General features: G+C 53.4%; 1 protein-coding gene across 3 annotated transcripts in view; it reads right to left on the reverse strand.

The window, feature by feature from the left end:
• Positions 1–2,361: 2,361 nt before the first annotated feature.
• LRRC20 (leucine rich repeat containing 20) overlaps positions 2,362–15,788 on the reverse strand; it is an 87,123-nt gene continuing 73,696 nt past the window's right edge. For all 3 annotated transcript variants that reach the window (XM_043596539.1, XM_043596540.1, XM_043596541.1), the window contains one exon: positions 2,362–4,866. In XM_043596539.1, coding sequence (XP_043452474.1) covers positions 4,712–4,866 — 155 coding nt within the window. In that variant the 3' untranslated portion in view covers positions 2,362–4,711. The remainder of the gene's footprint in view (positions 4,867–15,788) is intronic.

A 15,788-nucleotide genomic window follows, 5' to 3' on the forward strand; every position in this document is an offset into this window, starting at 1 on the left:
TCCGACATTAGGGAAGGAAGGCAGCGGGAGCACCCGTTTCCCAGATGAGGAGAGTGAGGCTCAGAGAGGCCTCTTCACAGGACTGTGATGCGAAAAGCCGCGTGTGAGCTGGAGAAAGCCGTCGTTTCTCCTGCCCGAGCCGGCCTCCCAGTTCAATCCCCCCAGCTCTGTTCCTCTCTGGGCCCTTGCTAACCCCTCACTGACGCTGTCTCCTCACCTGCTCGGTGGGTGCCGAGGGGGGGATTGATTGCCAATGGTAAATGAGAAACACACACATGCCTGCCCGGTGCTGGTAAACAGCAGGAGCTCACTGGGTGCTCTTGCTCAGACCTAAAGCAGCTGGGTTTTGGCCCTTCTCTGAGGGCAGGGTCCGGCCCACCGGGCCCTGAGACACAGGTCTGGACGCAGCATGGTCTGGCTGCCCCTGGGCCCGAGTCACGTGGTCTCCCAGGCTGCCCTTCCCAGCCTTGGCATCTCTCCAGGGGCTCGGGTCAGGCCTTCTGGGGCGGCCGCCAGCAATCACCCTTCCAGAAACTTCTCCCACACCAGGGCCGGCTTTCTGAGAAGCAGCCGGCACGTTTCACAGAAAGGGCAGCACCCAAGCGGGGTCCGACATGGTGTTCCGGAGAGACTGACGATCGATACCCTCTACGTGTGGTGATGGACGTCAACTAGCCATTGCGGTGGTCTTTTCACAATGTGTACGTAGACTGAATCATCGAGCTGGACACTTGAAGCTAATATAAGGTTATACGTCAGCTCTATCTCAACGGTAATTTAAAAACCCCTCCAGCCCCACACAGCTTACTGTCTACGTTAATAAGACTTTGTTATACCACCGTCTTCTTCAGCATAATGGTCCCATGCCAGGAAGCCCTTGCCCAGGAAGTAAAAGTTGTAAAGAAGTTTGTTGTTCATTCTGGGAGCTTCCCGAATCATTTAAAGGAACCAACTGCTCAATTCTTTAGTGAATAGCATCAGCCAAGAGTGTACGTCTTAAGACTCTTTGAACTCCTTGCCTCCAAATGCCGTCCATCCCTAAAACCGGACCATAATCTTCACCCAGCCTCGGGCAACGTGTCTGTCTCCGCCACACTGAAAACCCACCTGAAACCAGACTCCGAAGTCTAACCACCGTGACTTTTGTCCTCCTGCAGGGAGGACGCGAGTCGGACTCTCTCGAGGCAGAGCTTCTCTGCCGCGAGGAGTCTCGAGCTTTGTCTGATGAGCGGACCGATCGGGTGCTATTTTTGGTGAGCCAGCATTGGGCCAGCAGAAACGGAGCCCTCTGTCTGGCCTTTGGGGTGAGGGTGGGCAGCCTGTATCCAGGTTGATCCAACATGAAGAAAGAGGGATCGCATGTTCCAGAAAGGCCCTTGGAGATCTTCTGGTGAGGCCCCTTTATAGACAGGAAACGGCCCAGAGAAGGAAAGGGATTTTGTCCAGCTCCGCACTAGCTAGGGTTGTTACGGGATTCAATGAGTTAATATCTGCCACCTGAATAGATGCCACTAAACTCTGTTAAATAAAAATAATGGAGTCTGTGGCACAAAACTCAAGACAAACTGAGTTGATCTTTCAGATTTAGAAAACAAAATCGGACTTAAACATTTTTTTTTTAACGTGTGGTGTCTGGGTGGCTCAGTCATTTGTGCGTCCAAGTCTCCATTTTGGTTCAGGTCATGATCTTGCAGTTTGTGGGATCGAGCCCCGCATCTGGCTCTGTGCTGACGGTGCATAGCCTATTTGGGATTCTTTCTTTCTCTTCCCCTCTCTCCGCTCCTACCCTGCTCGTACTCCCTCTCTCTCAAAATAAGTTAACATTTAAAGACATTTTTAAGAGAGAGGGGGCGTGGGCACCTGGGTGGCTCACGCGATTAAGTGTCTGACTTCGGCTCAGGTCATGATCTCCCAGTTTGTGGGTTCGAGCCCTGTGTCAGGGTCTGTGCTGACAGCTCAGAGCCTGGAGCCTGCTTTGGATTCTGTGTCTTGCTCTCTCTCTGCCCCTCCCCTGCTTGCTCTCTGTCTCTCTCTCAAAAAATGAATAAACATTAAAAATTAAAAAAAAAAAAAGAGAGAGAGAGAGCACACACGCGAGTAGGGAACAGCAGGTCCCTTCATCCTTTTCCAAGTGTGTGGCACCCCCAGGGCTGGCATCTGTCTGTCCTGCAGCAGCATGGTTCTTGGGCACGTATCACTCCTACCGGCAGGGCCTGCACCCATCTGGGAGTATTCTGAGTATCACCCCAGGGCATCCTTTTAAATCTCAAGTTTCCAACAAGAGGGGCAGCCCCTGGGGTTTAACACCCAGGCCACGGGAGGTCTGTGTGGACAGAATGAACGAAGCGCCAATCAGGCAGATGAAACCAATGCATTCTTTATTGCAGACTGAAGCTAAGGGCTCATTCACACTGGGGGCTGTGACTAGGGGGTTTCTCTGACTGCTCAAGCTTTCCCAGACAGGCGAGGGCAAACTCTCCAAGAGGAGTACAAAAGAACTTCCAGAAGCAACTCCTGCAACGGGCCTGATGTGAGGACCTAGAAGCAGGAGCTAGCTCTGCAGAGGTTAACCAGAAAGGCAGTGTCCAGAGGGCCGGGCAAGCCCAACCCTCATATCTTGGTGACTTCAGGTCATTCCCTTCACCGGGAGAGTCACACACACTCTGAAAAGATCTAAGGCCCGGGGTCTCCCAGAGCTAGTTTAGGGAGGGGGGTGAGCACAGACTCAGAGGCTTGGAGTAGCAGGGGGAGGGCTGAGAACCTCAGCCCCAGGGCCACCCCTAGGCCGTTACTTCTCAAACAGTAAAGTGCTTACAGGAATCACCTAGGGCTCTTGTTGAATGCAGGTGCTGATTCTGGAGTTCTGGGGTGGGGCCTGAGATTCTGCATTTCTAACAAGTTCCCATGGATGCCAGTGCTGCTGGTCCACAGACCACACTTTGAGTTGCAAGGCTCTGGCCATACAGCGCCTTTGTGCGTATCAGAAAAGTGCACCTCCTCTTTGACAAGGAGTAAGCCCACCCCAGGGCACAGGGCGGGTAAGGCCTGGACCACAGTTCTCGCTCATCCACAGCGGACCCTGCAGCCCCGAAAATCCCACCCTGACCTCCTCCTCGCCCTGCAAACCCCTTTCCCAGAGCTTGGAAAGCCAGGCCTTATGAGATGAGCATCTCCCGGGACACTGAGTGCTCAGTGATGGGCCAACAGTGGTGGTCAACAGTCCTTGCCAAGAGACAGGGGGCCTGGGCAGGGGGGAAGGAACACAGCAGTCTGAGAATGAAGGTCTGGGCTGGGAGTGGCTTAGCCCTGGGGGTGGAAGAGTGGCTACCAGTGCATGGATGTAGGGTTTGGTGGCCTGGCCTGCCCCAAGTCCTGCAGCCTTGGGTGTCTCCCGACCAAGACGAAGGTCCGGGCCAGATGGGCTGTGGACTGTGAGTCTGCCTGCTCCACGGATGAGTAGACGGGAGCTAGATACCTGGGGGATTGAGAGATCAGGGATTCTCCAAACCACAGATGCTATCAGAAATCAAGAGCCCCAGGCCCTCTCCTGGTAGGAAGCCAGTTGTCCCTGTTTGCCAGGTACTGTCCCCGTGGTAGCACTGACATCCCGTGTCCCAGGAAACCCCTCAGTCCTGGGCAGACAGGGGTGGTAGATAGCCCTGTGGCCTGGCCACATCCTAGACTCCAGGTGGAGGGTCCAGGAATGACTAGGTCATCGGGCTTTGGGTGGGAGCTTGGGAGCTGGCCAGCCACAAATCCAATGGTCCATAGAGCCTTCTGCCCCCCGGTGGACCAATGGTGAGGCAGTGGGGCTGCTGCCAGAGGGAGACACCAGAGCCAACTACCTTGTACCAGAGCCACAGGCACAATTGGCTTTGTTTCTCTCAAGTCACCTCTCCTGGGGCTCAAGGGGTGATGCCAGGCTCACCTGGTCTGTCCTCAGAACTTCCTACGCCACTGATTGCTTAATCACGAGGAAGGACAGGGCAGACCTGATTTGCTCCTCCTGGTTCCTGGCCCGATGGGCCACTGGGCTCCTATATACACGTTCTCAGCTCTGGCCAGAGCACACGACCACATTCTGGCCACGGCTTTCCCGTGTCTCCCGGTTCAGGCTCCTGCCAATCCAGAGACCCACAGGGCGGAGGATAGGGCCCCAGAGGGGGCCTCATGTGGGTCAGTCCTCGGGAAACGATAAACGGATGGAGGTTGTCTTCTAGTCCTCTCAGGGCAGAGGCTGGTTCTCAACACCAGAAACAAGGTCTCAAACCCACAGGGACCCAGAAAGCGCTCGGCGATGGCCATCTGTGGGCTCAGAAGGTGCCCGATGATTTGAAGGTGACTTGAAGGCATCCGTTGCCCGAAAAGCCTCCAAAGAGCTCAGAGGAGGCAAAGGCCCTCTCCGCCACTGCCCGTTTCCCCAAGTAACAAGGCTCAGAGAGGGTGGGGGTCCTGTCCAAGTGTGCACAGAAGCTGTGAGCGGCCAGGCTCCAGCCCCACCTCACCTCCTCCGTCTGGGCATTCCAGGGCCCGCTACTGCTCTAAGCTATCTATCCGGGGCCGGCTGCACCCCCTCCCACCACGTGCTCTTTGGCCCACCCGCCCCCAGCCCCCCAGGCTCGGCCTCCCACGGGTCTGTGGGACTCCCTCCCCTCAGGGTGCCAGGCCAGGTGGCCTCTGTCCCTTGCTGGGTGGGCACGAGGAGGGAGGCCTAAGGTGGAGGGGGCCGTGCGCCCTCAGGAGACACGAGCATGTCAAACTTGATGAGTGGCGGAGCGATGGCGCGCACCTCAGCGTTCAGCGGGTTGAAGCGGAGATTGACGCGGCGCAAGGCGGACATGGCGGCCAGCTTCTCCACGGGTACGTCTGTTGAGAAGAGAGGACAGGTCAGGGGGGCCCAGGTAGGTAGGGACAGGAAGACGCCGATCCAGCTCTCCATCAGCGCCCGCACTTGGGCTTAGCTGCTGGCTCCCAGCCCCGGGGGGGGTGGGGGGCCCTCGGGGCCCATCACCCCATTACAACCACACTCCAGGAAACATGCCCCCAAACCCAGTTCAGCGCCAGGATTGTCATTTGTCCCAGCAAAGCCTCTCCCGGGTAGAATTGGAACTGAAAACAGGAACTCAAGCAAACACTTGTGTACGAATGTCCACGGCGACACTAGTCACAGCAGCCAATGCCCACCGACAGGGGGGAGGATACACTGAGTGTGGTTAAATCCCAACAGCCGAATACCATTCAGCCATGAAAAGGAAGGAAGCATTGACAGACGCCATGACTGGGATGAGCCCCAGAAACATCACGCTCCATGAAAGAAGCCAGACACAAAAGGTCACACGGCGTAGGATTCCATTTATAGGAAAGGCCCAGAACGGGCAACTCCATGGAGACAGAGAGTAGACTAGTGGTTGCCGGGGGTGGGGGAGTGGGTGCAGGGCCTCCTTTGGGGTGAGGAAAGTATACTTTGGAACTAGGTAAAGTGAAGGTTGCAGAACACCGTGAATGTACCGAATACCACCGAACTGGGCACTTTAAAGTGGTTCATTTTATGGGGAGCCTGGGTGGCTCCATCGGTTAGGTGTCTGACTCTTGAGCTCAGCTCAGGTCTTGATTTCATGTTGTGAGTTCAAGCCCCATGTTGGGCTCTGTGCTGGGTATGAAGCCTACTTAAAAATAAATCAATACGGGGCGCCTGGGTGGCTCAGTCGGTTGAGCATCCGACTTTGGCTCAGATCATGACCTCACGGTTCGTGGGTTCGAGCCCCGCATCGGGCCCCGTGCTGACAGCTCAGAGCCTGGAGCCTGCTTCGGATTCTGTGTCTCCCTCTCTCTCTGCTTCTCCCCCATTCATGGTCTTTCTCTGTCTCTCAAAAATAAACATTAAAATTTTTTTTTAAAAGTCACTAAATAAAATGGTTAATTTTATGATACAAGAAATTTACCTCGATTTTAAAAAAAGAAAGAACAAGGCAGCAGCTATATTTGCTCTTGCTACCACTAGAGTCTCATATCTAACCTTTAGGATCACTCAGTCTTCAGGTCAAGATCCCGCAGGCCACGTTAACAGCTGTGAGCAAATGACTAATCCTAATAATATTACAGGATATACCTTGCCGGGTGGCTTGAGGACAAACGGGAGAGTAGATGTACTCCGCCCAGTACTTGATGAACATCAGAGACTACTATGAAAAGGAACCGAGGCCCAGAGAAATTCAGTAAGTTGCTCAAGGCAACCCCAGGTCCCAAACTCATAATTAGCTGAGCCCAGGTGGGAATCCGAGTTCTCAAAAAGACTGCAGGGGTCCAGGGAGGAAGGCGCCAGGCTGGGCATAGAGATGGCAATCGAGCCAGGACGTGAAGGGTAGGTGGGATCTGAATGAGGGGAAGGCGTATTTGTGGCGGGAGGGAGGGAGGGAGGGGCGAAAGAATGGGACCAGGGTGCCAGAGTGAGAGCTGGGCGCAGTGAGGGGACTGGGAGGTTGTGTCAGTGGCATCTAGATGGCATCTTTCAGGCCCAGATCCTGAGGGCACAGCTCTGCAGGCAGTTTGGAACACCAGGGCCTATAGGACCTCTCAGCCCAGGGAGCCAGGCCCTCCCATGGGGCCCAGGGAGACGTGAGAGACAACCACTCTGTGTTTCTGTTCCCCACTTTGGAGCACTGTAAGGGACAGTCTACTTAGGAGAGGGCATGTTGTAGTTTAGAGAATGTTCCAAGCCACCTGGGTTCAAATCCCAGCTGTGCCCTTTTCCAGCTGTGTATCCTTGGGCAAATTAAACCAACTTTCTGTGACTCAGTTTCCTCACCTGTGAAACGGGGGGAATAATACCACCTATCCAATAAGGTCGTCCTAAGGCTCAGAGGAGTTAATACAAGGCACTCAGAACAGTGGCTGCACACAGCCGGCCACCAACCAGGAGCGAATGCCATGACACGCAGGCCCAGACGCCCTGGAGGCAAACATTCCCTCCGCCCTGATCCAACTCTGCAAAGCAGCCCACACACCGTGTGACCTCCCACTCCAGCCAGGACGGGGCCAGGCCATTAGTAATGACAAAAATCAACTCCTACCTCTTTTGCGTGCCTTGCGTTGGGCAGATTGAGGGTTTTCTGCTCCTGTGGTTGTTTCGTTTTTAATTTTAGACCACTTTGACATGTTATGATATAGCAATATAGGTTTTTTTTTTTTTTAATGTTTTTATTTATTTTTGAGACAGAGAGAGACAGAGCATGAGCAGGGAAGGGGCAGAGAGAGAGGGAGACACAGAATCGGAAGCAGGCTCCAGGCTCTGAGCCATCAGCACAGAGCCCGATGCGGGGCTTGAACTCACAGACTGTGAGATCATGACCTGAGCCGAAGTCGGACACTCAACCGACTGAGCCACCCAGGTGCCCCCAATATAGGTATTTTTTTAGGTGGGCTCCAGCGTGGGGCTTGAATTCACGACCCTGAGATCCAGACCTGAGCTGAGATTAAGAGTCGGACACTTGGGGCGCCTGGGTGGCGCAGTCGGTTAAGCGTCTGACTTCAGCCAGGTCACGATCTCGCGGTCCGTGAGTTCGAGCCCCGCATCGGGCTCTGGGCTGATGGCTCAGAGCCTGGAGCCTGTTTCCGATTCTGTGTCTCCCTCTCTCTCTGCCCCTCCCCCGTTCATGCTCTGTTTCTCTCTGTCCCAAAAATAAATAAACGTTGAAAAAAAAAAATTAAAAAAAAAAAAAAAAAAAAAAAAAAAAAGAGTCGGACACTTAATCAACTGAGCCACCCAGGAGCCCCCACATAATTTTAACTTAGGTCAATGGTACTATATTATAGATCTCAGTCTATTTATGTTTTTTCCCAGAGCACCACCACTTTTTTTTTGATATACATGTAAGCAAACGCCTCAGTTACAGGAAGGCGTACAATCAGGTATGCACTCCTGTGACCTCCATCCAGATCGAGCTAGAACACATAGGGTTCTCTTGTGCTTCTTTCCAGTTTATCCCCACCCTGACTTTTTTAAAAAAAAAATCTTTTTTAATGTTTATTTGTGAGAGAGAGACAGAATGTGAGTGGGGGAGGAGCAGAGAGAGAGGGAGACACAGAACCCGAAGCAGGCTCCAGGCTCTGAGCTGTCAGCCCAGAGCCCGACGCAGGGCTCGAACTCACAAACTGCAAGATCATGACCTGAGCCGAGGTCAGACGCCTACCGACTGAGCCACCCAGGCACCCCAACCCACCCTGACTTTTTTCACCATTGATTCATTTGCCTATCCCTAAGCTTAAGACAAGTGGAACCTACTAGTGTGTGTCCAGCTTTAGACCTTCAGTGTAAGAATATTTTTACTTGGGGACGTTTTAAATATTATTTTCTCAGGTTACTCTTTTTACCTGGAAATAACTTCTTACTTATAAAAAGTTGTAAAGGTAAAAACAGTACGGAGAATAGCACATAGCTTTCACCAAGATTCACCAATTAACCTTTTATCCTCTTTGCTTTATCATTTGTGCAAATGCCCGCTCGCTGTCTCTCTCTCTACACACGCGCGCGCACGCGCACACACACACACGCACACACACACACACACACACACCTTTTTTCTGACTTGAGGGAAACATATATCATGGCCCTTTATCCCTACTTCATTGTGTATTTCCTAAGAATAGACATTCTCTGTTGCAAACATAGCTGTCAATTTCATGAGTTTCTACTGAGAGGACAGTTACCTAACATAACGGCCCAGATTTCAGTTTTCTTAGGTGACCTAACCATGTCCTTTGTAGCAGTCCCTCCCTCCCTCCAGTGCAGGGTCCAGTATAGGGTCAGGTATTGCATTTAGTTGTCTTCTTTGGGCTCATTTGTCATTTTTAGGACACCACCATTTTGGAAGAATATCACGGCCATCATCTGTCTTTTTGATAAAGAGTCCCACATTTTGGGGTACCTGGCTGGTTCAGTCAGTAGAGCGTGTGACCCTCGATCTCAGGGTCATGAGTTCAAGCCCGATGTTGGGTGTGGAGCCTGTTTTTTTTAAAAAAAAAAAAACTGTTAAAAAGAAAAAGAGTCCCACAGTTTGTGTTTATCTGGTGCTTTATGGGTCCTCAGCTGAAAGACTGCAGAGGTGGTATGGTCTTGGGGTATCACCCATCTGTCCTTCATAAGTGATGTTAACTGTCATCACTGAGTCGAGGTGTTACTTGATTTCCCCACTGTATAATTACTGTTTTGTCTTTTTTCCTCCCTTGCAATGTAGAAGAAGTCTGTGGGGACACAGCTGGAGAGCACGCAAATATCCTGCTCGTGAAAATTAAAATCCATCGCCTTTAGATTGAACACCTGCTGATTCTTGCCTCATCTGTTCTTTATGATGGTTGCAAATTGACGTTCCAACTCCGGCAGGCCCTCAGCATTTTACCATAGGCAAGAGCCTTCCCTCTCCCGCATTTATCTATTTATTATCGATATGGATTCCTGTATTCCCAGCAGTTTTTTTTGCTTAACTAACGATCGTCCGTGTCAAGTGCTGGTGATTTCGGCTCTTTGTGTTAAGTTTCTCAAACCCCACAACAGCTGCATGGCTGAGTACCACTGTTACCTCCACTTTATAGTTGAGGAAAGCCACGGAGAGGTTACCTGGCCATGGTCACGCAGCTGCAAAGTGCTGGGATATGAAGCCAGGCCGGCTGGCCCGAGTTCATGCTTTTCAGGCCACCTCCTATCCGGCCCTCCAGCCTGGCATCCATTCCTCCAACTCCCCACCAACCATGAGAACTGTCCACGGTGCCCTGAGGAGACAGAGAACAGTCCTCCGACGGGGCTTCCCGGGACTCAGCAGGAGCGTGTAGCTTTCTGACCAGGACACTCAGAGCTCTCTGGGCCACCCAGCTGGGAATAGTCCCTTCCAGAGCCCAGGGACTCCCCCTCTGAGGGAAGCCAGGGGCACAGAATCTCTGAGCCCTCTAAGGTCCCCATGGCAGGCATGGCATCTTTGCTTACCTGCCCTGAGAGCAAGGGTTTCCTGGAGATTTCTCGGAATCATTCCAGAATCTCCCACGCCTCCTTGTTCTGTGCTGGGTCACAGTGCAGGGTGGGGGAGATGGTTAAGATGCTAAACAGAGCTTTGAAATCAGAAACAGAGAACTAGGGGCACCTGGGTGGTTCAGTCGGTTAAGTGTCCAACTTCAGCTCAGGTCATGATCTCACAGTTCATGGGTTTGAGCCCCACGTCGGGCTCTGTGCTGACAGCTCTGAGCCTGGAGCCTCCTTCGGATTCTGTGTCTCCCTCTCTCTCTGCCCCTGCCCCACTCATGCTCTCTCTCTCAAAAATAAATGTTAAAAAAATTTTTTTTGAAAAGGGCTACTTGGAAACTTTACCTTCTTCACTAATTAGCAGCAGCTTTGTCATGGTCATGGCCACCAACACAGCCAGCAATGTGGGTGGGGGACAGACACCATGCTCTCTGCCCCCCGCTCACCCAGATCGGAAAACCCCTTTGCATTGGGCTTTTCAGAGCTAAAGTCATTTCCCAGGGTATTGTAACCCCCACGTGACACAGGACATCAAGGCTCAGGGAGGCTGAGCACCTTGTGGAAGTGGGCTCAGCAAAGGAGGCTGCTTCTGGGAACTGATATTGGAGGCCCTGTGCTGGCTGGTTTCTCACAATAACCCATTTTGCAGATAAGGAAGCTGAGCCTCAGATTCCTGGTGATGACAGAGATTCTCTTCGGCTTCCCCGAATTCTTCAATTAAAATTAAGAGCCTGACTTTTGTACTTCTGTGTTCGACTCTCATTGTCTAGTTTAGAATCCTGATAAATTGGGTTAGCCAGGATCCTCCAGCCTTGGTATCTGATCGGATTCGTCATCCTCCACCACCCCCAGGTGGGGTCTGCTCACCCTGGCCTGCCTGCAGCAAGAATCCTGGGAGGTCGGTTCAGCCTCACTCACCCCTGATAACCTACTCTTTGTAATTTCCGCCCACTGATCCCCCCCTCCCCGCCCCCTGCTCCTTGGCTATCAATTCCCACGTGTCCAGGCTGCACTTGGGATCAAGCCGATTCTGCACTGCAGTCTCTTCTCTAGTGTAACAGTCCGAATAAAATCTGTTTTTACTGCTTTCATCACTGACCAGCTCTGATTTTTCTTTGACAGGGCCCAGTAAGTGGTGAAGGCAGGACAATTCTTAAATCCCCAGATCCCTGTGTTTCGTCCCACAACGCTGAGGGGTAAGGCCAAGGCCAGAGTTGGTCTCCATCCACCGGCCCTTCAGCCCCTGCAAGGGAATCATGGCAGGCAGGTGTCACTGAGCAACTCGCTAAGGGCCGGGCCCCGAGTTGAGGGCAACGTAGCCTCGACTGTCAATACAGCCTCACTTCAGAGATGGGGACTGAGGCTCCAAGCTGCTAAGTCACCCCTTCTCCCCACCTGCCACTGGGGACCACTGGTCCTGCCTCACTTTCTCCAGAGGGGGTTGGACTAGGATTTCTCTCTCTCTGGCCTCTTGACTCCATCCCTGGGCCTGGGAGGCCAGGGGCCTGAAGAACGACTGGTGCTCATGAGAGCGGGACAGAGGAGGGGGTGTCTTCCAACGACGCCCCTGCCACAGGTCTGCTGGGCATGGCATGAAGACCAGTTGCGGCCCAGCCTTGGAGCAAATCCCCACAACTCCTGGCCTAGAGACAGCAGTGCTGCCTGAGTTCCCAGCTGTCATTTCCAAGTCCACCACGGGGCCGGCCTCTCCAGGGTCCACGGTGCTCTCCAAGCCACTCTGCTGACAGACAGTGATGCCCCCTCAGGTGCAGAGCCGGGATTAGGCGTGGCTCCTTGCCTTGACTCAACCGTTCAAGCCGTGTAAGCAGCTTGGAGGAAGGCGCAGTGGGGCCAGCAGACCGTGTCAAAAACAGCAGAGTCGAGGGGCGCCTGGGTGGCTCAGTCGGTTGAGCGTCCGACTTCAGCTCAGGTCACGATCTCGCGGTCCGTGAGTTTGAGCCCCGCGTCAGGCTCTGGGCTGATGGCTCAGAGCCTGGAGCCTGTTTCCGATTCTGTGTCTCCCTCTCTCTCTGCCCCTCCCCGGTTCATGCTCTGTCTCTCTCTGTCCCAAAAATAAATAAACGTTGAAAAACAGCAGAGTCGACAAACCGGAGCAGCCAAGCTAGGAAGCGGCAAGCCCAAGGGGCCAACTAGAAGTTTCCGGATAAGGCTTAAAGAGGAAAATGTATGCTCGCAGCATCCTGAGGAGAGACAGAGACGGCTGCGGGGTGGAGCAGGATCTGAAGTGATCTGCATTTTGTGGATGGGGAGACAGAAACCTGGAGAGGTTAAGTACGCTTCCCAAGGCCACCAAGGCACATCGGCATCACGGAGGTAACAGAAGCCATTCTCTGGACTTTGGCGCATCTGGAGAGGAAGAGGGCCTCGACTCTCCCCTCTCCCGTGGGCCATGCTCTCGTTACCACTTGGCGAGGTCCTGCTGGCGAGGTCCTCATATTCCAGCTCAGGCTACCTCCTGTCATTCTCTACGGTGTACAACCAAACTCCCATAACACTTCACACCAGACACGTACTGTGGATCCCGTTCTGAGACCGATGGATATGTTTGTTCACCCTGCAAATGCGATACCTAGCACAGTGCCCACAGGGTGCTCAACAACTATGTGCTGGGTGAATGAATGAATGAATGAATGTTTTGCCTCCTAAACTAGCTCCTAAGTTCTTTCAGGCTTGGGACCGCGCTGGGCTCCACTGTCACCACCACTTGCTTAAGCAACTCCGACCGTAGTACACTCAAGAGCTGGGGCCCTTCCCCTGGCCTGACCCATTCTGTGCACATATTCCAGGCAGGACCAGGCGTCTGTGGACCAAGGTTGTTACAGGTCGCAGGCCCTTTAGCACCAGGCATCCAATTTAGAAAATGAGAAAACACTGATGAGCAAAACCAAAATCGCCCACGTCCCACCATCTAGAGCCAATCACCTTTAGCGTGTTAGTACGTGGCCTTACGGCATCTTCGCTTTGCATGTGCGCGTGAGGAGCAGCAAGAGCTCAAAAATGGCCTCCTAGATACTATGCCATAACGCGCTTTTCTCGATGACGGAGTGTAAACAGCTTTTCAGGTTGCCAGTCAGCGACATTTTTATGCCTACATGGCCGCCCGTGGTATGCAGAGGGACACTCAGGTTGTTTTCGACCTGCAGTATGACAGATAACGAACAGGCAGAGTCCGCAAGGCATTCTGGGGATACCTCACCTCTCAGCCTGTGACTGCAGAATGTAGGATGGGAGTTCCAGAATCCTTTTTTTTTTTTTTTTTAATGTTTTATTTCTTTATTTTGAGAGAGAGAGAGAACATGCAAGCAGGGGAGGGGCAGAGAGAGAGGGAGAAAGAGAATCCCAAGCAGGCACTGCACCGTCAGCACCGGGCCCCACGGAGAGCTTGATCTCATGAACCACGAGATCACGACCTGAGCTGAAACCAACGGACTCAGCCACTCAGAGGCCCCGAGAGTACTTTTATGAAGCTCGAATAACGCTCCTCTGACTCTCCCAGGGCCCCCCCAGTGCATGGCTGTGGTGGTGATGAGCTTCCACGGTGAGGCCTAAAGCCACACGGAGGCCCGGTGGTAGAGAAGGAGGACCCCACCCTGGCCTCCACACCGGGAGTGCCGCGTGGCTGGGGCACAGTCCACTGCACCTTCCTGTCACCTCACCGGGCTGCAGTGGTGCCTCCAGGCCCTGTCTGACCCTCCTCCTCCCGCTGCAGACAGCCGTCCCAGACTCTTGTCTCTGTCTGTGGCAGCTTGCAGTAATCAATAAAAGCGGACTCAGAGTGGGCAGTATTTAGAGGAAATTACTTCCCCGAGGTCGGCTTGACCTTACTTGGCTAATCATTAGCACCACCGACTGGCAAACTTGTTCTGTGCCAGAAGGACCCGCTCGAGACAGGATGATAAACGCAAGCACTCCGGAGGGCTCTTCTTCATATACATGTGGCACCCACGGTCCAAAAGGACCCTGAGAGGAGAAGGGGTCTGGGCCCAGAGAAGGGGCAAAAGGTATTGAGCGACCCGCCCAGCACAGAGAGAACCCAGCAGGGACCAGCAGCCTCGGATTCTTGCTTTGGGTGGGGCTGGGCCCCGTGACATCTAAGGTCCCTTCTGGAATTAGGGTCCGGGGCTCCCTTTCCTGGTGGCCCAGGGTACAAGTTCTCTGGCTTCCCTGGCAGCTTAGAAACTAAGCATGGTGCCCGTTGCCTGCCGCGGGCTGGAGCACACGGGAGAGTTTACACATGGCTGGCTGTCCCACCTCTGACCTGGATGATCTCCTTCTGGCCAGAATTCCTGATTTTCCAAGACCCTGAGGAGTGTGGAGTCTGCACCTTTGGGACACCTCCTCACAATGGCCTCGGAGGTGCTGGGTCAAGATGCAGGGGCAGCACCCCAGGCCAGGCACCTTAGGCCTATTGGCAGCGACCGGGAAGCCATCTTAGCCTCTCCAGGTGACTGTGGCCACATTCGTGCTCGAGAATCCAGGCTCGCCTGGCAGCCGGGCCTGTCCCCATTCCTCAGCCTTGACGCAACCCTTGGTGCCTGGAAACTTATACTAAGATCAAGGATGTCGTGCTAAGCTCGGCAGAGCTTCGATTCCCCACTCAAAATGCCACAAGAGACAAGGAGGCAAACTATGGTAACCTGGCAAGACAGGGAATTATGTCCGTAACAAGAAAGCACATTCACATGTGCATCCCTCACTCACAGCTGGGTCTTCCCTCCGGAAGGCTTGGAAGGAGCCAGACGGGGACAGTGTCTGAGCCTATCCCTTCCCACAGGACCTTGGACCGAGCATCCTAGCAGGGGTGGGAGGCAGGGAGAGGGGTACAGGAAGAACACAGAAGCAGCCCCTGTCCTCAGGAGGCACAGAGGACAGTGCAGGCCCCTGGTGATCCTGCAAGCTGAGCTCCACAGCCCTCAGGGAACACCGTGTGGATCGGGGGTTCTGAGCCCCCTGCTGAAAGACAGGCCATCTGGGGGAGTGGACAGGGCAGGGACCCCCAGTCCTTAACCTCGGACCTGCCATTTAAAATTGTGCAACCTCGGGGGCATCTGGGTGGCTCCAACCTCGGGGTGCCTGGGTGGCTCAGTTGGTTTAGCATCCAGCTCAATTTCGGTTCAGGTCATGATCTCATAGTTTGTGGGTTCGGGCCCCTTGTCAGTCTCTGGGCTGTCAGCCTGCTTGGGATTCTTTCTCTCTCTGCCCTCTGCATCCCCCCAGTATAAATAAACTTTAAAAAAAAATAAATTTGTGCAACCTCAGGCAGGCCCCTTAACCTCCCTGAACCTCAACCTCTCATCTATAAAATGGTCCTCAGCCTCACGGGTTCACAGGGGCCATTATGGAGGGGACCATAATGTGCTCCCCACTCCCCAAGGATAAGGTTACCAAGCTGTGGAGAATGTAGTAGGCACCTCAGGGAGAGGATGGGGAGCACGGAGTGTTTTAAGAATCTACTACTGTGGGGCGCCCAGGTTGGCTCAGTCGATTAAGCATCCGACTTTGGCCTCAGGTCATGATCTCAAGGTTCATGAGCTTGAGCCCCACATCAGGCTCTGTGCTGACAGCTCAGAGCCTGGAGCCTGCTTTGGATTCTGTGTCTCCCTCTCTCTCTGCCCCTCCCCTGTTTGCGCTGTCTCTCTCTCAAAAATAAATAAACATTAAAAAAAAAAAAAAGAAGAATCCACTACTGTGGTGCCAGACAGTAGATTCTCTGGTGGTGAGCAGAGCAGAGGGTAACATGTAGACTTGTTAATCACTA

Source organism: Prionailurus bengalensis, chromosome D2, assembly GCF_016509475.1.
Source record: "Prionailurus bengalensis isolate Pbe53 chromosome D2, Fcat_Pben_1.1_paternal_pri, whole genome shotgun sequence".
Taxonomy (NCBI): Eukaryota; Metazoa; Chordata; class Mammalia; order Carnivora; family Felidae; genus Prionailurus; species Prionailurus bengalensis.